The 25,312-nt window shown below is 35.0% G+C and overlaps 3 protein-coding genes across 4 annotated transcripts; 2 read left to right on the top strand and 1 right to left on the bottom strand.

Moving 5' to 3' along the window:
* Positions 1-470: 470 nt before the first annotated feature.
* On the bottom strand, positions 471-7,047 carry LOC145627315 (F-box/LRR-repeat protein At4g14103-like). Its single transcript, XM_081679711.1, has 4 exons — positions 7,035-7,047; positions 1,098-2,059; positions 872-1,019; positions 471-742 (listed from the first exon to the last, which is right to left on the bottom strand). The coding sequence occupies exons 1-4, from the start codon at positions 7,045-7,047 to the stop codon at positions 471-473; spliced, it is 1,395 nt and encodes a 464-aa protein (XP_081535837.1).
* Positions 7,048-8,136: 1,089 nt separating this feature from the next.
* On the top strand, positions 8,137-14,142 carry LOC145627314 (uncharacterized). Of its 2 annotated transcripts, none has more exons than XM_081679710.1 (2): positions 8,137-8,329; positions 12,782-14,142. In XM_081679710.1, the coding sequence occupies exon 2, from the start codon at positions 12,826-12,828 to the stop codon at positions 13,861-13,863; it is 1,038 nt and encodes a 345-aa protein (XP_081535836.1). In that variant the 5' UTR covers positions 8,137-8,329; positions 12,782-12,825; the 3' UTR covers positions 13,864-14,142. The 2 variants fall into 2 exon arrangements, with proteins under 2 accessions (XP_081535836.1, XP_081535835.1); XM_081679709.1 differs by having other exon boundaries at positions 8,138-8,329; positions 12,777-14,142.
* Positions 14,143-15,276: 1,134 nt separating this feature from the next.
* LOC145629363 (glutamyl-tRNA(Gln) amidotransferase subunit B, chloroplastic/mitochondrial-like) lies at positions 15,277-24,953 on the top strand. The gene is made up of 10 exons (XM_081681946.1): positions 15,277-15,512; positions 17,956-18,635; positions 19,377-19,586; positions 21,067-21,207; positions 21,321-21,524; positions 22,226-22,423; positions 23,234-23,302; positions 24,183-24,299; positions 24,435-24,530; positions 24,659-24,953. The coding sequence occupies exons 2-9, from the start codon at positions 18,006-18,008 to the stop codon at positions 24,513-24,515; spliced, it is 1,650 nt and encodes a 549-aa protein (XP_081538072.1). The 5' UTR covers positions 15,277-15,512; positions 17,956-18,005; the 3' UTR covers positions 24,516-24,530; positions 24,659-24,953.
* Positions 24,954-25,312: the final 359 nt, after the last annotated feature.

The following is a 25,312-nucleotide window of genomic DNA, read 5'->3' as shown; positions in this document are numbered from 1 at the left end:
TAGACAAAATTAATTCCAGCATAATTTCAAAGATGTGACACATATTTAAAGAGCATTCAAATGGTGCATACATCAATATATCACAGCAAAAATTAACTAATACGCCCTGAACTCACATACACAAAAATAGTCATGAATGAACCTCCAAGGGGAAGCAAGCAGGACCTGAAATCACTAACATATGCACAAAATTAGTCACAATTGAACCTCCAAGGGGAAGCTCTAAGATCACAGCATCATGGAAAGTTGTTACAATGTTTATGCACGGATCATGTGACAAAACACAGTAACCACTTCACCGAGCAATATAGACCGCAGTTCACAAAATATAGGAAGAACATGGCAGACGATCCTCAAAAAGTAAGTACCAAAAGAAATAGCAACTCTGTCGGGATTTAGTTGTCACATTTTACTTGTTCAAAATACATTATAAATGTGACAACTAATTCCAACCGGACAAGTATATTGCATCACTTAAATGCGATTGAGCAGGATGTAGAGGACTTTGGCAACTCCAATATTTTCTTTTCTTTAGCAACTGAGTCCCTTTGTCTTATTCTTTGATCCCAGTGTATGACCATCTCCTCCAAAAGATGAGCATTCGCAAGGAAATACATGATCAATTGCATCTCCCCTGTGAATCCTCTGAATTCCTTGATGTTGATAAACCTCAGCCGAGAATAAACACAAGGCGGCACCACTTCTTCCATTAGCAAGAAGTCGTCATCTACTTCACCATCTAGCAAAAAGTCTCCTCCATCTTGCAGAATGTAGGTGCATCTTAGGAACCCCTAGGTACCGAAAAAGGCTGTATATTAGATTGAATCTACGACAAGTAATCTAATAAATTTTCGATACATATATAGAACAACCTGCTCCAAGGTAAGAGACTGCAAACAAGGAGAGCTATTGAGAAAGTCTAGCAGCACATCATTCCAGCTAACCTCGTGTCCAAGAGCGAGGTCCAAACAAGTCAAATAACTAAAGATAGGCAGTTCGAATTCACCACTAGTAAGAGCCTTCAAACAATCAAAACAAAGTAAAATTTCAGAAAAATGCAAACGCTACAAAACCAAGTTCAGCAATTGTAAATGTACCTCCAAGCATTGACGGGACAAGTTCAAGGACCGACATCTATTAACCCCGGTTATAAGATCAAGAATAGTATCGCAAAGATCTTGTTGATCATCAAATTCATCATCATTAAAACAAATCTCAATACGAGCCTCAATGATACTACTCAGATTTCTGAATTCATATCGCTCTGCTAGGCCATCAGAGTAGCTAAAGTAAACCAAACTCGGCAAGTTAAAATAGATCATAGAGCTATTGTGTTGGTCTAGAGGTCCAGTCATTCCAGAATCAAGTGTCAACCTTCGAAGCAAAGGGTTAGAAAAGTAAAGATTACCGCCATTCCAATCACACCCGTTTATCACCAACTCTTCGAGCATTGGACAACCAAACAGAATCCCATTCAGACCATGATGATCATCCAAACAAGGTTCACAATAGTTAGTAAACCGACTTGAGCCATTTTCTTGGAACATAATTCCTTCAAGAAAAAGAACTTTCAGCTTCGGAAATGTACATGATTTCGAAACACACAATACAAACCCACAATCCAACTTCAAAACCACCAAACTCTCACAAGTCAATTGAGTAAGATTAAGTACACAAGGCACTCTACAAGTGAATGACATATTGATCGATACTTCCAATTCAGCTACCTTATGATGAAAAGAAGCAGCATTAATCCAATCACACAACAAAGAGTTCTTGTATTGGTAACACCCACATTTAAGCCGAAACTTGGTAATACAAGACATCTTACACTGCGACAACATCTCATTCACAAATCCCTTGAAACTAGCCTTCTTTCGCTTATTTCCCGAATCATCTCGAGAACTAAAAGTAATCGAATCATCAAAATCAAGAGTACTAATAAGCTTATAAAGGTTCTTCCACCTTGATGAAAGGATAGTAGTAGCAACAGCATGTTTTGTAGGAAGTAAAGATAGAATTCTACCTAATACTTCGTCTGGTAAACTACTAATCCTGTCTTCTCTTTTGGATAACAATTCGGTCGTTTTTTTAGGTGTTATACGATTTCTTTGATTAACACCCATGATTTCTTTAGGCAATATTCATCAATGCTAAATCCTGAGATAGAACGATTAATGTATATTAATATATTAATGTATATTAATATACATGTTACTTCATAAAGTAAAGTTTAAGTAAATGTTGTAAAGATATACGAGATTACGAGTACACCAAACAAATCAAGCAATTTGGCTATATAATTGGCAAATTAGTGTATTAGATTTAAAGGGTTTTAACTAAAATTATCAAATTAAACTTTGTATACTAAAACAAATAAAGGAATAAAAAAACTTGGACCACATGCTAAGAATGCATGTAAGATTGAAGAGAATAATGGGCGTCAAAGAAAGCATTAAACCAAAATAAACAAAAAGAAAGAGACAATCAAATAAAAAAAACTTACCAAATAATCATTATGATTCTTCATATCATTTTCCATATCATATGACAAAATTTAGGCTAATGTTTTTGGAAAGAAATCATTTTTCTTGGTTGGATTTTTTTTTTTTTTTTTTTTAACAACCGATTGGATTTTAAAATGTTGAAGATTGGAAGACAACAAGTTTGTCAATATTTATGAACTTAGCTTAGCCCCCTCGAAAAAGAAAAAAAAAAAATTGAACTTAGCTTAGCCTAGTGAAGGGACAAGTAGTGAAGTGATGTGTTAAGACATTTTTTCAGTTTTGAGTAAATTTTTCTCTGTTTTTTTATTGGTAGTTTAAAAAAAGTTAAAAAGAAGAAATTTGCACAGTCAAATGCCACCCTATAAAAGGTAGGACAGTAGGCCAAATGATGAAAATTACAGGCCTTGGTCTCCGTGGCATTAACCCATTTATCCCGTATCTTTTACTTCTTTCAAATGCTTTTTTTTTTTTTTTTTTTTTTTTTTTTGTAGGATCGATTAAGAATTGTTAGGGCATGTTCCGATTGACTGAACTGAACTGAACTGAACTGAACTAAACTGAGCTGAACTGAACTTATTAATTAGTGATTTTTAACTACGGATTAGTGATCTTTGATTATTTATTGATTATTTATTACTATACATATGTGTATATACAAATGTACATATTATTATTATTATTATTATTATTATTATTATTATTATTATTATTATTATTATTATTATTATTTATTGATTATTATTATTATTATTATTTATTGATTATTATTAGTATTATTATTATTGTTGTTGTTGTTGTTGTTATTATTATTATTATTATTATTATTATTTATTGATGATTATTATTATTATTATTTATTGATTATTATTATTAGTATTATTATTTAAATTATTATTGTTATTATTATTATTATTATTATTATTATTATTATTATTATTATTATTTATTGATGATTATTATTATTATTATTATTTATTACTTATTGATTATTATTATTATTATTATTATTATTATTATTATTATTATTATTATTATTATTATTGTTAATATTATTATTATTATTATTATTATTATTATTGTTGTTGTTGTTGTTGTTGTTGTTGTTGTTGTTGTTGTTGTTGTTGTTGTTGTTGTTGTCGTTGTAATAAGAACTTAAAAGAATGAAATTTGGCTTTATATCATTAGCAATATCATTAGACGAAAATTAAGAGCTGAACTGAACTGAACTGAGCTGAACTGAGCTGAACTGAACTGAACTAAACTGAACTGAACTGAACTGAACTGAATTTCAACGGAAGAGAACAGGCCCTTAGGCATTCAAAAATTTTGTGAATTTTCTTTTGATCATATTATTTGATTGATATTTAAGTAAAATCAAAAATAAATGAAAATTACATACTGTACTCTTTCCGTCCCTTAATTATATGTCTATTTTTCTCTGTTATATAAGTAATAAATGAAAGAAATAGGCATATAATTAAGTGACGAATGGAGTACAATTTATAAAAATCACAATTTTCCATAAAATATGAGAATGTATTTACCATCCACTCTTGGTCAAGCACAATTGTTGCACATAAAAAATACAAGAGGAATTCAAAATTTTCATAAAGGAAATAAAGAGCTTGTTTGATAGACCAAAAAAGTGAGAACGTGAAAAGGTGTAAAATCATGTGAATGAGAATTTTCCAATTCTCACAAAACATAGAAATTTAATAATCAACCTCCCTTGATAACTCAAAATTCCCATAATTTATAAATACTCATATAATAACCAACCTCCCTTATAACTCAAAAATTCCCATAATTTATAAATACCCATATAATAACCAAACAAGTTTAGTTGGCTTTAGGCCTTGTTTGGTTGGCATAGGAAATAAATTATCATGTTTAGTTGTCACGTGAAAATTTATATAAATCATAAATATTGTGAATGACCAAAGGTGGGGTGGTAACAAATTCTCATATTTTGTGGAAAAATGAAAATTCTCATGAATTAAGATTTCCTTCCATTTTACAGAGTACTTTATAATGTCAACCAAACAACATGGCCAAAACTAACTTCATGGGAATTTTGATTGCCTATGGAAATCAAGGGCAACCAAAGTACCAAACAATACCTTTGTATCGGTATCTTGTTCATGAACATTCGATTTCGATCGATCATCTTTTTGAACTATTTAATTACAATCCTATGATTTATAACTCGAAAAAATCTCAAATTGGGTGAGGTCAAAAAATTGGGTGAGTTGGACTCATATAAGTCGAATATATCTGACAATAATATTCTAACATATGACATTAATAATCTATCATTAGATTATTAATGTCATATACTACCTTTGTTTTTTTTTTTAGTTGACACATATGACTTTTACTCTATTCACAAACTACACTTTGACTAGCTTTTGTGTTTTATAGCTACAATAAAATATAGTCGAATGGGATCTTGTTTGAATCGTCTCAATGTATATTTTATTTATATCCACTTTTTATAATTTTCCAATGTCGAGAATTAGAGATATTAATTATTAAAATAGTGCGTTGGCAAGCGTGAAAAGATAAAGGTGATAACTAAATAAAAACGGAGGTAGTATTAGATTATTAATGTCGTATATTAAAATATTATTGTCAAGTATTAGAATATTAATGTTATATACGGAGTATTAGAATATTATTGTCATATATATTGGACTTACGATGAGTCCGGTCTCACGGCAAAACTTTTTTTTTTTTATGCTAATATGATTTCTTGCCAATATCAGTAGTTTGATCAATACTTTCAACGAGCAAAGTCAATGATCAATACATTTATATTTTTGAAAAACGTAAGGCATGTTTAGATTTACTGAACTAAATTGGACTTATTGGAGCTGAACTGAACTGAACATTTTATGAGAGAAATAAATTAAGAACTGAAGTGAATTGAACTGAATTGAAAATAAGCTGAAGAAAACATGCCCGTAGTCACTTGCCATAATCTTTTAAATAAACCTCAAGTGGGCTAACAAACATGTTAGGAATGCTTTTGATTCCTTTAACTACTAGCTCTTTTACCCTATCTTTTCCTTCACTAATTGTCTTAGAGTTCATTAATTCACTGAACTTATTTGAGCTAATTGAACTTAATATATTATGAGAGAAGGAAATTAAGAACTAAGCTGAACTGAACTTATTGGAGCTGAATTGAACTGGATATATTATGAGAGAAGGAAATTAAGAACTAAAATTGAACTTATTGGAGCTGAAATGATAATAAGCTGAAGAGAACAGACCCTTAGTAAAAAAGAATTATGAGGAAATCATGAGCTAAATCGGGTTGCATATCCATGTTAATCACTTTAATTTGAAAGGAATAGATTACTCTATCATGTGAAAAAAATATCAAGCAAATCAATTACTAATTAAAAAATTTCGCTTACGAGTGATAAAGACTAATTTGACATGTTTAATGAATGAGTTGTCAGTTCCATTTTTCAAGCCATTCTTACGGAGGGATTGTTGTGATATTAATGAAATAAGCTAAACTGAACTGAATATTTTATGAGAGAAGACAATTAGGAACTGAAGTGAAATGAAAAAAAGCTGAAGAGAACAACCCATAGTTAGGTCTGATTCTTACATGTCAACTCATTGATTATGTTTTAAAAAAAAAAAGGGGGGGGGGGGGGAGTAGAGGAGAGAAGTTGTCATTAGCCATCTATCTACAATAAAACACACAATTTGTATTGTCATGGTAATTTCAAGGTCAAAACGAGTTTTTATGAACCCAAAAGCTCTTTAATTAAAATGTAATTTTGAATTTTACTACTCAAAATAGCCCATATTCTGATCTAACTCTTCTTTTAAATTTTTTATTTTAAAATACCACTAAAAAAAAAAAGTTAGATTTTAACTGTTGTTAGAAAATTTGTTCGATTTGTAGGCCAAATACTTGTTCATTATATATTTTAAGGGTCATTTTGGGCCTAAAAGAATCGATTTGAGATTAAAATTGATAAAAAAAAATTAATAATAATAATAATAATAAAAATTAAATTGAAAATGCTACATTTTGCATAATGAAAAGACCTCGATTTGCATAATGTTATGCACACAAAACGAGATATTTTTGTCAATTTTGATCTCAAGTTAAACTCTATTAGAGGAAAATGGTCCCCAAAATTATTATAAAACAAACGGAAATTTCACCAAATGCCACTGACAAATTTAAAAATTCACCAAATGCCATCGGACTTTTCAGAATTCACCAAATGCCACTCAGTTTTTAAATAATTCACCGAGTGCCATTAATGACTAACACATGCTTAATCATGACACATGGCAATCGATTATTGGTTAAAAATATAAATAAAAAAAAAAAAAAAAAAAAACTCTAAATCCTAACCCAACCCAACCCCACCACCGTAACCACCTGCCCAAGCCAACCGATGGCCCAAAGCCAACCGCCGGAACTCCTTGACCTCCTGCCGGAACCCTCTAACCTTCCGTCGGAACCCACCGGAACCTATGACGTCCTGCTGTAACCCCTTGACCCCATCAAAACTGTCGACTCCTTTTAATCCCATGAAAAACCACCCCAACCACCGCAACCATCTCACGCAATGCCCAAAAACTCCAACACCCACACACTGACCCACAAAACTCCGTTTACCCGACGACCTTGCGTTGATGCCCACCCCAACCCCCGCAACCACCTCACGCACCAACACGACGCATCACATATCCACTACAACCGACCATGGAAACCCAGAAATCCAAAATAGAACCCGACTGTGGAAACCCTTCACCCTCAAACGACCGAAATCAACCATGAAAATCTACAATGGTCGATTTCTATGGCCGATTTCATCGTTTCAAGGGTGGAGGATAGGAAGAGTGGTTTTGCGCAGTGGTTGGAAAACGATGGGTGTTTAAATCAAAGCGCATGTTGGTGGCATTTAGGGTCGGGGCAGGTTGTGTGGGTGGTTTTGGGGGTCGGCGGTGGGTCAGGTGGAGTGCTTAAGGGCCGATCGACCGTTTTTTCGTGGTTAAGGGGGTGGCCGGCTGTTTTCCGGCGAGAAAAGGGGAGGGGGGCTAGGGTTTGGCGGTGTATGAAGGTGGCTGGGAAAATTTGGGTTTTTTTTTTTTTTTTTTGCTTTTTTATTTAATTTTTTTTTTGCTTTTTTATTTATTTATTTTTCATTTTATTTTAATTTTTAAGAATTAAAATAAATAGACTAATCATATCATGACATGTGTCATGATTAGACCCTAATGACTAACGGAGTTAACGACCGTTAGTCATTAATGGTACTCGGTGAATTATTTAAAAACTGAATGGCATTTGGTGAATTTTGAAAAGTCCGATGGCATTTGGTGAATTTTTAAATTTGTCAGTGGCATTTGGTGAAATAGCCGTAAAACAAATTTTGATACGAAAATCGATAACTTAATGATTTTTTTTTAGGGAAAGTGTAAATTGACGGTGAAATCTTTATTTATTTCTGATTTTTTCTAATGGTATTTTCAAATTAGAATTAAAATGAGTGACTAGTTTGAAATATGATGTTTTGAGGATGATAAACACAAATTTTTCTTTATTAAACTCCCAAATAAGTTTTTTTAAGGATGTTCAAACCTCTAATACGAAGTAGGCCTCATTAAGCTAAAAGCTTTCTCGAAAAAGCTCTATTCAAACTCAGGCCACAATCAATTAAACCAAACCTAGCTTTTTTACGTTGCCTGGTTTCGACCCTCTCTCACCTCCATTAAAGCGTACTCTGAATTCTCCATTGAAGCAGCTTCCAAGCTTTCTATCCTCCACTGAAGCATCTTCTGAGGTAAGATGTTTATTATACTTTGGAATTCGTTGAGTATCAATTAATTTCATTTTCTAGGGTTTATCGTGCTTTAATTGTCAGTATAGTCAATTTAGGGTTTTTCTAAGTGGATTATTGAACTATTGGTATATTTATTGAAGTTATGACAGAGTATAGTTAGCCATTTTGTTGATATTCTCAAGCGAGAAAGAAATTGATGCGATTATTGGAACCTAATTTTGATAATTGAGTGCAATTTGACTGCTAATGTGTTGCGGAGCTTTGTTTGTATAACACATTGGTATAAGAACAAAACCATGAAAATGAACCTTTTTTCAGGCCGCCCCTCCTGCCCTTACCGGGGATCGACCTAACCTGGAAAAAAGAATCAAGGTTTTAGTGATGAAAAATGTTATTGTAAGATTTTGGCTATTCGTAGTCGATTTGATATTTTGTTATGCCTAGATAGCTAGTGAGAATGAATGAAGCCTAGGATCGAAGTTGGTGAAGTAAGATCATAAGTGAGGAAAGGGGTTAATTTTTAGCTGGTAAATGTCCAAGTTACTCCGTAGGTTAGATTGGTTGGGCAATTGCGAGTGAGGCGTTTTTGAAGAGTTAGCATTCGTTTGAAGTCAGGGCATACCTACATTTGCATCTTAATTGGCAATAGTAGTTGCTTGCTGAAAAGTGATGTCCATTTTGAAAGTTTCTTGACCTTTGGACTTTGAAATAAAGGTGGATAACTTCGTGGTTCTGTAATTCAGACGATCTCAGAGCAGAGTCATCTTGTTTGTGAAGAATGTGCTTAGAGGGAGAGAGAGAGAAGGGGGATGGAGGGAGAAATTAGAGATTGCTGTATCAATAATTTGTCCGAATATGATTGTGGGAAAGATTTATAGGACTTCTTCCTTTTCTTGTCAATATTTTGAATTATACTTGGCAATTTACCTTCTGGGTTTAAAGTGTAACCAGATGTTATTATTAGTATAACACCCCCCCACCCCCACCCCCTCTTCTGCTTATTTGAGGCAAGCGAATAGTTTTAGACATTTAGTTAATGTTTCCTAGCAAAATATTGTTGGAAGTATCAAAGTTGCAGCTTACTAGTCAAAACTAAAAAAATACTGATGATGCTTTGCAATCCTTCTGGATTTGTGTATGTTAATATCTGTTGTTTATCCCTGCATCTGTGATACTTTTTTATTTCCTTTGGGACGCTTTTGTGCAGTCTGTCCTTTCATATACTGTGATACTAATAGCCATTCAGATATTAGTTATATAGTATGTGTAAGACATAAATAGATTGGTTAATATTAGAATCCATCGGTCATTGGTATTGGTTTTAGGGCTTTAGATCCCTGACATGCATATTTCGTTTCTAAGTGTACTGCGATGAATTGTGAATGTTTGTGAATGTACTGGTAGCAGGTTATGGTTTATGCAAACATAGAACTTCAGAACTTATAAACATGTTTCAGCACTTTAGATAGCACCCCCAATAGATGTATAAGGGGTTTCTCATCAATCAATCAATCAATCAAAGCCTTAATCCCAAAAGTGGGGTCGGCTAACATGAACCAAATTTGATTATTCCGTGTAGTCATCAACATAAATCTTTCTCCTCCATCCCTTACGATCCAAAACTTCATCCTCACGTAAATCCATGCACTTCATATCCTTCCTCACTCCTTCCAACCAAGTCATCTTTGGTCTCCCTCTTCCTCGTTTAATCCCTCCATGGTCCCACTCTTCCACTCTTCGCACCGGTGCACCCTCGGGTCTCCGTCTTACATGTCCAAACCAACGCAGACGATTTTCCCTTAATTTATCTACAATGCCCGCCACACCTACTTTCTTGCGAATAACCTCATTTCTGATTCTATCTCTTAAAGTGTTTCCACACATCCACCTTAACATGCGCATTTCCGTAACCTCCATCTTTTTAATATGCTCTTTCTTAGAAGCCCAACATTCTGTACCATAGAGCAACACTGGTCTTATGGCAGTCCTGTAGAATTTTCCCTTCAACTTTAAGGGAATGCTGCGGTCGCATAACACTCCCGTGGCCGCTCTCCATTTAAGCCACCCTGACTTAATCCTGTGGGTCACGTCTTGATCAATGTCACCATTCTTCTGGATGATCGACCCTAGGTACTTAAAACATTCACTCATGGTCAAATCCTTTCCATCCAAACTCACCACTTCATTGCTTGTCCCCCTCTGAGTGCCAAAACGACATACCAAATATTCAGTCTTACTCCGACTTAGCTTAAACCCTCTAGATTCCAACCTTTGCCTCCATTGCTCCAACTTGACATTAACCCCATCCTTAGTCTCATCCACCAAAACGATATCATCTGCGAACAGCATACACCATGGAACCTCATCTTGAATTGGTCTAGTTAATTCATCTAGAACCGTTGCAAAAAGAAAAGGGCTTAATGCAGACCCTTGATGCAATCCGATTGTAATAGGGAAATCTTTTGTCAACCCTCCGCATGTCCTCACATTTGTTGACACATCCCGATACATATCCTTAACTAGGTCTACATACCTTCGTGGGATACCTTTCTTCAACATTGCCCACCAAAGTATCTCTCTTGGCACCTTGTCATATGCCTTCTCTAAATCAATAAAGACCATATGAAGATCTTTCTTCTTTACCCTATAAAACTCCATCATTTGTCTTATCAAATGGATTGCCTCCATAGTAGATCTCCCAGGCATAAAACCAAATTGGTTATCTGAAATGCTTGTGCATGCCCTCAACCTTTGTTCAATCACCCTTTCCCACAACTTCATCAAAAAGTAAATTATTAGTGTTACTGTTTTGTTCCCGTTGATTAGTGTTACTTTTATACATGGATGAGATCACCCCCTCTAGGCCTTTTAAGAGGTTTCTCATCCTATGATAACAAAGTAGATTATTAGGTCACTGTTTTGTCCCTGTTTATCTGTGGATTTTGCATGAACTTCAAATATGGTTGAGGTATATTACCTGTGGTCTGCGGACCTCTAGTTCGATTAAGGGGTTCTCATAGTATAATAGGTTATTAGTATGTGAGATGTGATTATTGGATTGAACTGCAAAATGGAGGTATCTTTCGTGTTGAAGCAACCACCTGTCCATTATTTCGTGTTATTGTTAGCTTCTTTAGTGGTTTTTAGGAAAGTATAATATGGCTCCAAACTTCTATTACTTTATATCATCTTCCAATTTTAAAAATTAAAGATGATTGCTTTGACCGTCTCTAAAATATTAGTGGCCGTTTGGTTTTAAAAGGATTTGATTAGGGGAAAGGAAATCAGCACCCACATTCTTGCTGCTTGGTGGTACAATGTTATGATTCCCTTTCTCCACTTTCTTGTTCCAAAAAATCGCAAAATCCTGAACCATGTTTCCTCACCTCTATCCAAGGAATTGAGATAGTTTTTATTGGGTTTTCAATACACATAATTGAAAATTAGAAGGGTCTCTACATTCACCAAATATCCCTTAAACCAGGCTGCTGCCAGAGACCCACACCAAACGTTATGGCTGTTAGAGACTGATGACTAACACAACCACATACTGCTCGACTCACTTCCGTGGTTCTGGTGTTGACAACATTTATAATTCACCCATGTCATTACTACTGGCAATCTATCTACCCTCACCTCTGAATCTCTGAAGCTGGAGTCACTTCCGTCACCATTGGCAAACACAGCCCCAAACATAGCTTGCTGCCACCGTTGTCCAATCTCCCACTAACCTAGGACACTATCTTACCGAGTCAAAATCATTCAAAGAATGACTGGACGGAGCTTTGTGGACTAAACCAAGTAGAAGATGGTGAGGGGGTATAAAATGAACTAAAAGCAAAAAATCTCAATTAAAACAAATTTTTTGAGTGAATTCAGAATATGGCCTGAATCTTGACTTTTGGTGGTGGAATTGGCGAATTGCTTCAAGTGGCCTAATTTAACTACAAAAGTTAAGCTCGGTGGGCATATGGCACTATGGCAGGGTAGCAGGATTAGCAGCAATGCAACACTATGATAGTGTGATGTGACAACTACTAGCAGCAGCTGGGTCAAGGCTGGTTAGGAAAATAGCTGTTTAGGTTGGTTGAATTGAGAGTGCTGGATTGAGTGATATGAGCAGGAGCAGTTGAAAACTTGAGATTGAGGGAAGCAGTTTTAGGAGAAAAATAGAATAGTGGACCCAAGTTTTCCAATTCGCTTTGTTTTGTTGGAGAAACCAAACTATATAAAAGGAAATTAACCAAACAAAACTTTAAATTCTGTTTCTTGATTTCTTTCTCTTTCTGTTTCCCCTTCTATGAATCAATAAATCATACAGTCTACATAACACCACTAATTTATATTGATTGTTATTTTTATGGATTTTTGATGAATTTTCCTGCTTTGTTGTTTTTTTGTTTGTTTTGGACATTCTGGTAGTGAATCATATTTTCTTAACTTCCAGGGCAGGTGCAGACAGTTCTTCGGTGTTACTCAGTGAAACAAAAAGCAAGATGCTGGCCACTACAAATAACAATGAAAGTGCCTTATCTGTGGCTGGCCCTAGGCCAATGGAGTGGTCCACTGTGCCGTACAGTGTTCCTCAGGCCCCTGGGCCGAATGGGAGACAGCGCACATCAAGTTTGGAATCACCAATCATGTTGTTGACTGGTCACCAAAGTGCAGTATATACCATGAAGTTCAATCCAGAGGGAACAGTCATTGCATCAGGTTCACACGATAGAGAAATTTTCTTGTGGAATGTGCATGGTGACTGCAAAAATTTTATGGTTTTAAAGGGTCACAAGAATGCTGTCCTTGATCTTCATTGGACCACTGATGGAACCCAGCTAGTTTCAGCTAGTCCTGATAAGACAGTAAGAGCATGGGATGCCGAAACTGGGAAACAGATCAAAAAGATGGCCGAGCATTCCTCATTTGTTAACTCATGCTGTCCTGCTCGGAGGGGACCACCTCTTGTTGTCAGTGGGTCAGATGATGGAACTGCAAAGCTTTGGGATATGCGTCACAGAGGTGCTATTCAGACATTCCCAGACAAATACCAAATAACTGCTGTTTGTTTCTCTGATGCATCTGATAAAATCTACACTGGTGGGATTGACAATGATGTTAAAGTGTGGGATGTTCGCAAAAATGAAGTTACTATGACCCTCCAAGGCCACCAGGATATGATCACTGGGATGTCTTTGAGTGCTGATGGATCTTATCTTCTCACCAATGGTATGGACTGTAAGCTTTGCATTTGGGATATGCGTCCCTATGCTCCTCAAAACCGTTGTGTTAAAGTTCTGGAAGGGCATCAACATAATTTTGAGAAGAATTTGTTGAAATGTGCTTGGTCTCCTGATGGTAGCAAAGTCACTGCTGGAAGTGCAGACCGGATGGTTTATATTTGGGATACAACTACTCGGCGTATCTTGTACAAGCTCCCTGGCCACACTGGCTCTGTGAATGAATCTGTTTTCCACCCTAGAGAGCCTATTGTTGGATCATGCAGTAGTGACAAACAGATCTACCTTGGGGAGCTGTAATCTGGTGTTTCTTTCTTATGGCAACACATTCAACATCAATGTCGCAGAACGGTGTAACTGATTTAATCTTTTAGGTTCATTCATGTATTCACAGGAGACAGGTCTAGTCTAGCCAGTTTTACATAAGCAGGAAACTTGATGCTTTTGTAGAGAAATTCTGTGATGTTTCTGATTAAGTTGAATTGGGAATCCTGCTTTTTTCCCGTCCTACTCTTGGATTGGAATATGTATGCAATGACTGTTGTGTATTTTCCACAAGTTAGGATAAGGTGTTATCACTTCAGATGCTGTTACGGTGTTACCTGATGAAAATCTAGTCACATTTTGAAAGAATGTAATTGCCAATATGGATAGATGAAGGGAACACTAGGTGTAATGGATAAGTTAAAATTGTGTATTCAATACCATTGACTCATTAAGTCATTGATCCAAAAATGATCAAACTGAAAATGTGATGATTGAAATTTTAGGTTTAGGGTTGAGTTTCAAAAAATTTAGATCATCCAAATAGAAAAACTTAGTAGCCTAATTGGAAAAGCTGGAGCCAAATTGAATTGAATTATGCATTTATTTATAAAATGAAGTCATGTGGAAAATGGTCTATTTTAAAGTTATGATGTTTGGGATACACACAAGAGTGACTACAACTTGCAAACATGTAATACAGATTCATTTATTTATTCTAGCCAAATTAAGCATCAAAACATGTTTAGTTTCTTTCTTCAAAATACAAGTTTAGGTTCTCTCTCTCTCTTAAAGCAACATGGTGGCTAGGATAAGGGGGTGTTTGGAATGTTTGAATAACCATTTGAGGATTCAAAGGTAAGGATTGAGAATCTCTTGTTGGGAATTCCTAAAAGTATGGCCGATATCATATTTTAGTTGTTAATGAGAATCGCCATTGATCCCCACCTAAATCCTTCATGAGCAAATAGGCATAATTTTGCATGTGAGTGAAAGTGCTCTAAAAGAAGCCTCAAGACTAAAGATGGGCATGAGCAGAATTGTGCCGTATAGGCCCACGTGTCATGTTAGTGTGGCTCTTGCTCAAGCTTACCGTGTCTGTAACGGGGCAAAAATAATCGCGCGACTTACGCTGATCTTTCATAAATGGAGCCCATGCACAACCTGACCTGAAATATATATTTTTTTTTGGTAAGTTGGTCAATAATAAGCGAGCTAAAATGTGAAATGGGATGTCGTGCTTGTGAGAAATTCATAAATTGAAGTCCATGCACGGCTATGGCCCCGTGCTACTGCGTGTCTCTTAATGCCGTGCTAGGATGAGCTCGTACCGAGGTGGACCATTTTCATGCCATGTCTAACCGGCCCGATCCACTTCTATCACCGGTCAAGCCTATAATTGAATAAATTCGTTATTATTTTCGTTTTATTTACAATTGACCATGGATGTTATCCAGATTTGACGGTTGACAATATGTGCAGGTCTTTAAACACCTTGCTTCTCCAGTGAAGCTGCACCTCTCTATCTCCTCCATTGAAGCGGCTTCCAAGCTTTCTTCCCCTCACTTTGGAGCTTTTCACTTTTACGCTGCACCTCTCTCTCTCTCTCCTCCATTGTAGCTACTCTGAGTTCTCCATTGAAGCGACTCTTGCGCTTTTTCTCTCTCATTGAAGCTTCTTCTGAGGTAAGATGTTTTTTCATTTTTATTTAAACAGCGAAAATCAATTTTACAATGTTGGTTTTAATTTCATGCTATTGTTAATTAAATTTGTCAGTATAATCAATTTAGGGTTCTTCTAATGTGGAATATTGAACTATTGGTTGTAATTGCTGAAGTCATTTGAGCTTTTAACAAGCGATTTTATTGCCAGTATTTTGTTATTAGCAATTTATGTTCAAATTCTTAAGTGAGAAGATAGTGGGTGAGAAAATTTAATCAATTAAGATGACATTATTCAACAGTTTGTCATATTGAATTAGGATATTATTGAATAGTGAAAGCAGAATAGGAGGAATGCTGATTATAATTTTGTTGATGTCGTAGCGAAATTCGAATGTATAAGTGTATTGTTCCTTGATTGACTCTTTCACATTTAGTGAGTTTAAGTTAAAAATACTCTCAATTGATGTTCAAGATAAAAACTCAAGTAACTTCAACTATTCATTTTCTTCAATGTACCAATTTTCAGATACCCAATACTCGGTCAAGGGTATGGATTTTTGTTAGATGAAACATGATGAAATGGAGATTTTGAACCTTCTATCTGTGACATTTCCATCATTTTGAACCTTCTATCTGTACTGAAATGCTTAAAATGGGTTTGGGATCATAAAATTAAAAGGAACTATCAACTTAAAATGTTTGTATGTATATTTGTAACTTGCAAAGCACATGTAAAAGTCTAGAACTTGCTCACACATCTCTGAAGTTTTGAGCTTTGATGTGAATTGTATCATTTTTATGTACCCGACATTCATACACATTTTTTATTAGCATAGATTAAAACTTTGAGAAAGTATAGAAGGTAAAATGTTTCCATTCAGTGTTTAGTAATGATATATAGCCTAAGAAAGTTATTTGATGCCCTATGATGGGATATTTTGAAAGAAATTTTTTTGAACTTTTTTTTTTAAGAAGACGTTATTTTGATTTTAATTACAGTGTATAGTTATCTTACGGGAGGAGATTCTTTAGATTGGGTGAACCAGTCTCTACTACTCTGCCCTTATTTTCCTCTTTGTGATAAAGGATTGTTTATTAGTATTTGATCAAGCTCTTTTCATATTAGTATATTGTATATTGCTGCTCTTTCTTTGCTAGGAGCGAAACAAGATGTACCTTGTATCTTTGGATAAAATCGTCAAAAGGGTTAGAGGCTTCCCAAAAAGTTACTTTCTCCATTTTGGATGCATTTCCCTAATCTAAAAGTTTCATATTAGTTGCTCATAATCTTTTCCAGTAATTGTCTCTCTTTATCTCTTTCTTCATCACATGATTACGTCTTTTTTTTTAATCTCTTTTTCACATGGACTCCTTAATTTGTGTGCCTTTCCCCCATGTAGAAATTAATATAAGCAGGGGAAGTATAATTTTGTAATAGTTGCGAAGAGGGTTTAGAGCATGCATAGGAACTTCTCATGGGTGTCTTTTGCCAACAAGAAAGTAACACATATTGTTGGTTAGAATAAAAAAATCTGTACTAAGAGAATTAGGGGTTTAAAATTTGAAAATTTGCTCCTTGCCTTATATTATCGCAATTTTGAAGCACATGTTAACCTTAAGACTAATACTGTAAAGGGTTTTTTATTTTTTATCCAAGGGAGGTTTTTGCACCATTCACTCAGCTACAAGCTATTTTAGAATCGATATGTAAGTTGGAAGTCCTTTAAACTTATTTGGGATTCTTTCCTTTTTAAATGTAGGCTTATGGTGTCGTATGTGTTTAAATTACAGTTTCTGACTGGAAGCAGATTTAGGTAGGTGTTTAGGTATATTATAGTCTTATAGATAGCAGCTGCTGTAGTGCTGTCTGCTGTGAATGTGATGAAAAATTTAGTCACATTACCGACCTGTTCTGTCTGTATAACTGGTCACAATCATTTTGTCTGTAAAATCAAAGGATGGCTTACACAGTTAAGCTTAAATTCTTAGTAGTTGACTTGAGAACTTGAGAAGCACCTCTAGTGTCAGATCATAGTAATAAATAGATGTGGAATTAGGTTTAGAAGAACTGTACACTTGTACAGTGTGCTGCAGTCATCTCTGCTACAGTTTATCATATCTGATTTAACAGGAATGGGAAAATTTTCCATATCAGAGCAGTCCTCTTATTTTCTTGCAGATATATAAATTTAAACTCCAGTCCTGAATAAGATTGCTCTGTTGCTGTATGAAGAGGAGAATCATTGGAATGATGTATAATTTAGGGCCTTCAGTTTTTATTGTTCATGTTCAAATTGTTCTTTCAGGGTATTAAATGATTGATGCAGGTCTTCTTCTGCTGTCAATGATAACATACTTTTTTTTTGAAGAAAATCAGTGATAACATACTTAGTTTTGTTGCAATTTATACACAATTATCAACTAGTACTGTTACTAATGTAAGTATTTTTTGCTTCTATTGCAGACTCAAATTTTGTTCGATTGATGTTGAAGTTGATGTAATTGATCAGTAAGATGGCATCCGTATTGTTTAGAGGGTTGCAAATTCGTCCTCTTTGCATTTATCCATTTTCTCTGTTGACTAAAAAACCGGGTGTTTTTTATTGCACATCTAATAGCTTACATACCCAAAGTGTAACAACACAAGATAAACCTAAGTCATCGTCAAAAGTTGTAGCTCGAAACCACGACAAAACACTTGACAAATTTTTGAAAGACTATGAAGCAATCATTGGTATAGAAACCCATGTGCAGCTCTCCACTGTTACCAAGGCCTTTTGCGGATGTGATTACAATTATGGTTCAGAACCAAACACCAATATTTGCCCTGTTTGCATGGGCTTGCCTGGTGCCTTACCGGTTTTGAACTCCAAAGTGATTGAGTGTGCAGTGAAACTTGGCCTTGCACTCAATTGTCAGCTGTCCTTAAATTCAAAGTTCGACAGGAAGCAATATTTTTATCCTGATTTGCCAAAGGGGTACCAGATCTCTCAGTTCGATATTCCCATAGCGACTAGTGGGTATATTGACTTGGATCTCCCACTTGAGTATGGTGGCGGACATAGGAAATTTGGAATAACTCGAGTCCATATGGAAGAGGATGCGGGGAAACTACTCCATACAGATGGTGGAAGTCATTCTCAGGTACCCGCTTCATCATTTTTTGGCAATTGCATATTTGTTAGCTTGTTACAAGTAAAGATCTCTTATTAAGACAATTTCATGTTTGAAGGTAGTATGAAAAGTTTCTTGGTATAGGTAATAACTTAAGGTATTTCTGCTCTTAAACTTTTCAATCAATTACGAATTAGTTTCAAGCATTCAACGCTTGGAATGAGGACTTGATAGATCCAGCGGTTTTCTTATTATGATTTAAGTATGTATAATTGGTTTTCATCTTCTCCCTCTATGGGGGGGAGGGGGGTTGCAGAATTCATTGCATTTAAGTTGGAACACATAGATGCTTACTCTTCACTGGTTTTTCATTGTCTCTATAGCTGCTCAGCCTTAAATTCACTTTTTACCAATAGATTAAAGGTCCTGTTCCATCTTAGAATGAGTTAAGAGAATATATTATAATTATTAGGCATTCTGTTTTAGAAGACTCCTGTTTCTGGCTCTTTCTAAAGAAATTTTCATTGTCTCATTGGAACTGTTGATTTTGTTGTAGACTATTCCAAAATTTTACCAGCATCATGGAATGTAAAAATTATTGATGAGCAATTTGGGGTCATGTACATATAGTTTTTATGAGGTTTTTGGTACTAAACCATTTGATATTAATGCCATGTTCAGATTGAAACTGAATTCAGTCGTGAGTTATGAAGCTTTTTTTTTTTTTTAATCTATAGATTGCTGGGATTTAATGCTATTTGCCATCTGCAGGTTGATTTAAATAGGGCTGGAGTACCTTTACTCGAGATTGTCTCTGAACCTGATATGAGAAGTGGTATAGAAGCTGCAGAATATGGTGCAGAATTGCAGAGATTAGTTAGGTACTTGGGTGTGAGCAATGGTAACATGCAAGAAGGTTCACTGCGCTGTGATGTTAATATATCAGTCCGTCCAAGAGGGCAAGTTGAGTTTGGTACAAAGGTAAGTAGATTGGACTCTTTTCCTCACTCTACGTGAGATTCTTAGGTGCCTGATATTCTCTGTGTACGTGCTATTGAATTTAAGCATTGGAAGCACAATATTGCAATTAGTAGGTGATATACTGATATTCATATTTCATATCATCAAGCTGCTTGGCCCAAGGTTTCAGAATTTGTTCATTAACATACAAAATGCCCAATCAAATCTGTTGACCAAATTTGCGAATCACAATAGGTCTTGGAAGGGATAGAGAGCAATTAATAATTTCACAAGAAAAAGAGAGTATATTTTTTTTTTTTTTTTTTTTTTTTTAAGTTTTGAAACATCTTTACTAGTAGGTCTGGATAATAAAACATGGTTTTCCTAATCAATTTTATTATTTTATTGCTGTTAGTAGCTTATAATTAGACCAATTGATTTACATCACTAGGATATGTGATCCTCATTCACATATTTGTTCTCCTTACATGGAAGATGGATTGTCCTGTATTATGAATACTGTGATAACTTTGTGCATTATAACTGTCAACTGAAATAGAGAGTTAGATATTCATCTTTTTTTGGGGGGGGGGGGGGTGGGGGTGGGGTTGTGGTGGTGGGGTGGGCAGCGTGGTTTGGAATTGATGGAATAATCACATAATGATATGTAATTTGGGAATTTGATGGCCTGTTGATAGACTTGGTTCTGACACCTGAATCCTGATTAAACAAATTGGACATTGTCTGATCAAATGTTTGATAGGTACATTTTCAAATATGTTTTTTTGGGTGTTAAGAGTATGAAATTAGACAAGCTATGTCGATTGTTGAACTGCCATTTCCTTGGCATTCATCATAGCTGAGATGAAGACATTTAAAAATGTACAGCATATGGCCTGACAATACATGATACTGGCGTAAAACTCCTAATTTGACACTTTAAGTGGTGGTCAAACGTCTGATACGTAGATATTCATATGTTAGATTGGCATTGGTGCTAATCTACAAATACTATCTAAATTTTTGTGTGTGTTTCCTTTCTTTCCTATTATTTTTTTTGTACTGCATATCCAATACTAGACAGTTCAAAAGAGGACCATTTAACATGATTACAAATAGCTTGAGGAGGAGAGAGAGATCTCGATGTTTCTGAGCATAGTTGGGAATTTTTTAACATGATTTTGCCTGGAAAAATATGAAATGTGGTGGAAATCTGGATACTTCGGAAATGTTAAGGGACTACACTTGTGCTATAAGAATGGATTTTCTTCTTTGCTGCCAGAAACTTTGCTGTTTGCCTTTAAATTTAGTATCCTAGCTGTCTTTTTTAAAAGTTTATTTCTTTGGTCAAAATATGCTACTTTGTATCAACTGTATTCTGATTATGTTATTCCATTCCATTGCTAACAAGATTACAGTCTTCATGACATAGCTTGGGGCTTTAGTGATGAGCATATTTTTTTAATCATAGACTGAATTATTTTCCAATTTTTACTGGCAGGTTGAAATAAAAAATTTGAACTCATTTTCAGCTATAAGTAGGGCAATTGATTATGAGATCACAAGACAAGTGCAACTTCATAACCAAGGACTAGGTGACCAAATTGTACAAGAGACTCGTCTTTGGGAGGATGGTGCTCAGGTTATTGCCAGATGTTGCTCCCCTTTTAGTTATTGTCTTATTGAATAGAAGTAAGAGTGTTATTGACCTGTGCTCTTTTGCTAATCAATTCCTACATCACGTCTCCCTGCTAGAAAACAGTAACTATGAGAAAGAAGGAAGGGCTTGCTGATTATCGGTATTTCCCAGAGCCAGACCTTCCAGAAGTAACTTTGACAAATGAATATATCGAGAATATTCGTGGTTCTTTGCCAGAAATTCCAGAGTTGAAGAGACGGCGGTATGAACAAATGGGATTAAGCATGCAGGATGTGCTTTTTCTCGCCAATGATGTAAATGTAAGTATGATGATCCATTAATTTTCACTATTGAGCTGTTTGTCATTACTTTTGTGAATCGTAATCAATGGTTTACACCAAATCTAGCTGCATCCACTGGTTGACTGGTTTTTGATCACTCAAATTGCTTATGTATCAAGATTATCAACATAGATAAGCGCACAACAACCACTGAAGCATGTAATTTTTGGATATTTTCAATTTTCCTTTCTAGAAGTGGGGTTACAATCGAAGTTTAATAATAAAGAAGAAGTGCAATGGCTATAACTCAAATTTCTGAAAGATGTAGGCTACACATCCATTTCTGTAAAACATTGAAGGTATAATAGGAGTGTGCAAACTCTCTAATAAGAAAATCACAGAATATATCTTCATTAAAATCACACAATCTTCAAGACTGTTTTGATTTGCTGGAGTATATATCTTCACTGGAATCACAAGGACATGACATGTACAATTTTGCAATGTTTATTAATTCCTTATTCATCTGGTGTACTTAAAGGCTCCATTTTTTTTTTCTTCTTATCATTCTTTTCTCTGTAATATACCCAAAAGTTTGAAGCATGTAAATATTGTGTACAGCATGTCTAAAGCATTAACTTTCCTTCGATTAATTTTCTGCTACCTAAAATGTATATATTTTTCAGTATCTTGCCCATTGCTCTAAATGCCGTAATTCTTATATCTGAATGGGTTCTCAGATTGCAGAATTTTTTGATGCAACCCTATCTAAAGGCGCCGATATGAAGCTAGCTGCTAATTGGATTATGGGTGATGTTGCAGCATACATGAAGAATGAAAAGGTGTCCATAAATGAGATTAAGCTTACTCCTGATGAGTTGGCTGAATTGATTGATTCTATCAAAACTGGGACCATCAGTGGCAAAATTGGCAAAGAGGTGCGTTTTGTTATGTTGATAGTGTACCTGTTGGGGTTTGACAGGCTTTATTTATCACTGTGAAAGACTTTATGTAGCATTTCTTGCAGAGTTGCAGCTTTCTCAACAAAATGCTATCAATTCTGCTAACTTGGTTCTTACTGTCATACTTTTCTCAGTGATTATGCCAAGAAAAACATCCCACTTTCTTATCTTCTTCTGTATTAACTTGTCACTTGTCCTCTAATATCCAAAAAAAATGAAAATTTTAATGATATTGTCGTAGAAGCATGGAAGTGAACCCACCTTAATAGAACAATGACCTACTAAAATGCAATGAACTGATGTATGGGGGAACAAAGGTTTAGGCTTTACCTTTACAAGTTAGCTATGGTCTATGGGTAGCTTGGGGAGTTTGTTAAAGATTTATAAACAGAGAAGATTTGAGAGTGGGAAATCATGTTGAATGTTGATGAGTGTTTTGCTAATCTCTTAGGAATTTGATTACAGTGGGAAATCATGTTAAATTCTAATCGAATCTTACCAGGAGTTGTATTAGTTGCCTCTGTTAAGGCTTTACTCTTACTTTAAGCATATTGATTCTCAAAGTTCTAAATTTTGTCTCTTAAGGTATGATGTTGGAAAGTAATACTTCGTGTATATATTTCCTGTTATTGTGCCCTTTCTGTGGCAAGGAGAGATTAACTGTTCCTTTTTGACAAGGAAAAGACTGAATATTAGCCTCATTTAGTGTTGCTTATTTGGTTATCTTTGATTTTAATCTCATTTGCTTTGTATGCCGTTACACTTTGGCCAATTATTGTACTGTAGATATTATTTGAGCTTATAGCCAAGGGAGGAACTGTCAAGGGTCTCATCAAGGAAAAGAATTTGGTCCAGGTAAACAGTTTTGCTTATTTGTATAATTTTATTTTGAAAGATATTTTTTCTCTTGACCCTTGGGAGGGTGGGAAAAAGATTGGAGATTATAAATTGCATTGTTAGATTGTTCAATTCTGTGATATGAAACATTAATCTGGTTTCTTGGTATAATTTATGTTTCCAAGAATTTTTATTAAAATCTTACCCTATTGGCATGAGAAATTTAGAACTTCGCTTGCCATTTTGATTGCATACTTAAGTGCAGTATCTGATCTTGTAACCCTTTGCATATATTGTGCCACTAGAAAATTGAAATTCTGAATTTGTAGGTTATGAATATGACCTATATATGGTTGATGTGGTTAGTCAAGCTACTGGAAAGTTGATCTTTTGAGATTTTGGCTTGATTTGCCTTTACATGTTATGTCCTTGAGTTGATCAATTTGTATGAAAAGTTTCACAAGTTGTTAAGTTCTAGGATAAGACTGATATATTGTATTATGATGAATCAAAAGTATCATAGCCAACTAGCCAAGTGAATATTATCCTGTGACTTGAGTAAAAGCCACCCCATCTGTTATACTCTGATAGTAATTAGGTCCGTAAGTAAATAGCATCTTTATATGTCAACCAGTGTATACACCAATTGTATCATATTGCTTTTATGATCTGCCCAACACTCTCAGAAAAGGGGGAAAATCCAAGAGACGAGTCTCTGGTACTGCTGTTAGATTCACTAATTCAGTGCTCTGTTATATTAAGATTTAGGTCCAAGAATACTGACTAGAATGCTAGATTGCTAGTCTCTACAATTTTGCATGTCATAAGCGTAACAAAATAACTTGCTATGATAATATGATTGCCACCATGTTTACTTCTTGCCTTGATGAACTTGCAGATTACAAATCCAGCTGAGATAGAGCAAATGATTGATAAAGTGCTTGCAGAAAATCCAAAGCAAGTTGAACAATATCGCGGGGGCAAAACAAAGCTGCAAGGTTTCTTTGCTGGCCAGGTATATCATCTTCTGAATTTGATGAAATCTTTATCCTGTTTTTTTCCTTGGATGTTTTTTTAATCATTGGATGGTACTATGTACATTATAAACTTCATTTGGGTTTTGTAAAAACTAGAAGTTCTAAATGTGTAGGTGATGAAAGAATCGAAAGGCAAGGCAAACCCAGGTGTTTTGAACAAGATACTCCTGGAGAAACTTAATGCCAAGAGCTGATGTTTGTATACACAGGTATAAGTCAGGCCATTTTATTACTTTTTGTTTCCAAAATTATACAATACTCTCCACTTTTTGCTCCTTGTAATTGCTTTTGAATCGCAGTTCCCATTTGAGATTTACTATGAATTTAACTCTGTTAGTGCTAGGAGTATTCTCTTGCTAAAACCAATTTTGAAGATGAATACACACAGTCATCACAATCAATGGGTGACAGACTTGGTTAATTATGGCTCAGCAAAGAACTATCGTGGGTTCAAGGCACTACCGCAATCTCTTCTAGTGCGAAACTCTCAAAGTATCTTTAACCTTGAAAGTTTATTGTTACCTTTTTAGATTTTGGTTCTTGTAAAATTGAACAATAAGTCATTCAATAGTGTTATATTAGAACAATAAATATTGAAGAAATTTCACTTTTGCTCCGGCGAATTTGAGGTATCGTAGTTTCTAACTACACTAGATTCAGTTGATGACACGCTTGCTCTTCATTTGAGTGTTTTAGTCACTGTTATATTAGGAGAATTATGGATTGTTATCAGGTTTTATAAGCTCAAAATCGGTTATGATAAATGGCGTAATTATATGATACTACATAATAGCTTGATAAAATGCTACATTTGACTGTCCTTCACAAACTTAGATACTAAGACGCAACTTTTTACACCAGAAGTTTTGAGCTCATTTCATAGTTGCTTTAAAAATTACTTTGGTTATTAACTGGCTTGCAAAATGTTAAGAGAAAGAAGGATAAATTTAGCTTCTTAACTTACAATAAACTTTTTCATTCTAAGATGTCC

This window comes from Chenopodium album, chromosome 4 (assembly GCF_948465745.1).
Source record: "Chenopodium album chromosome 4, dcCheAlbu1.1, whole genome shotgun sequence".
Lineage (NCBI taxonomy): Eukaryota > Viridiplantae > Streptophyta > Magnoliopsida > Caryophyllales > Amaranthaceae > Chenopodium > Chenopodium album.
The sequence above is the reverse complement of the archived record's forward strand: the minus strand, read 5'-3'. Positions and strand labels throughout refer to the sequence as shown.

Bases quoted from the DNA above. Each gene is read 5' to 3' on its own strand.
- LOC145627314 (XM_081679710.1), top strand. From the start codon at position 12,826: ATGCTGGCCACTACAAATAACAATGAAAGTGCCTTATCTGTGGCTGGC.
- LOC145627315 (XM_081679711.1), bottom strand. The intron at 1,020-1,097 runs GTACATTTACAA...GATTGTTTGAAG, and splicing joins TGTCCCGTCAATGCTTGGAG to GCTCTTACTAGTGGTGAATT. The intron at 743-871 runs TTGTTCTATATA...GAGACTTTTTGC, and splicing joins GTCTCTTACCTTGGAGCAGG to TAGATGGTGAAGTAGATGAC.
- LOC145629363 (XM_081681946.1), top strand. From the start codon at position 18,006: ATGGCATCCGTATTGTTTAGAGGGTTGCAAATTCGTCCTCTTTGCATT. The intron at 21,208-21,320 runs GTTATTGCCAGA...TCTCCCTGCTAG, and splicing joins TTTGGGAGGATGGTGCTCAG to AAAACAGTAACTATGAGAAA. The intron at 23,303-24,182 runs GTAAACAGTTTT...ATGAACTTGCAG, and splicing joins AGGAAAAGAATTTGGTCCAG to ATTACAAATCCAGCTGAGAT.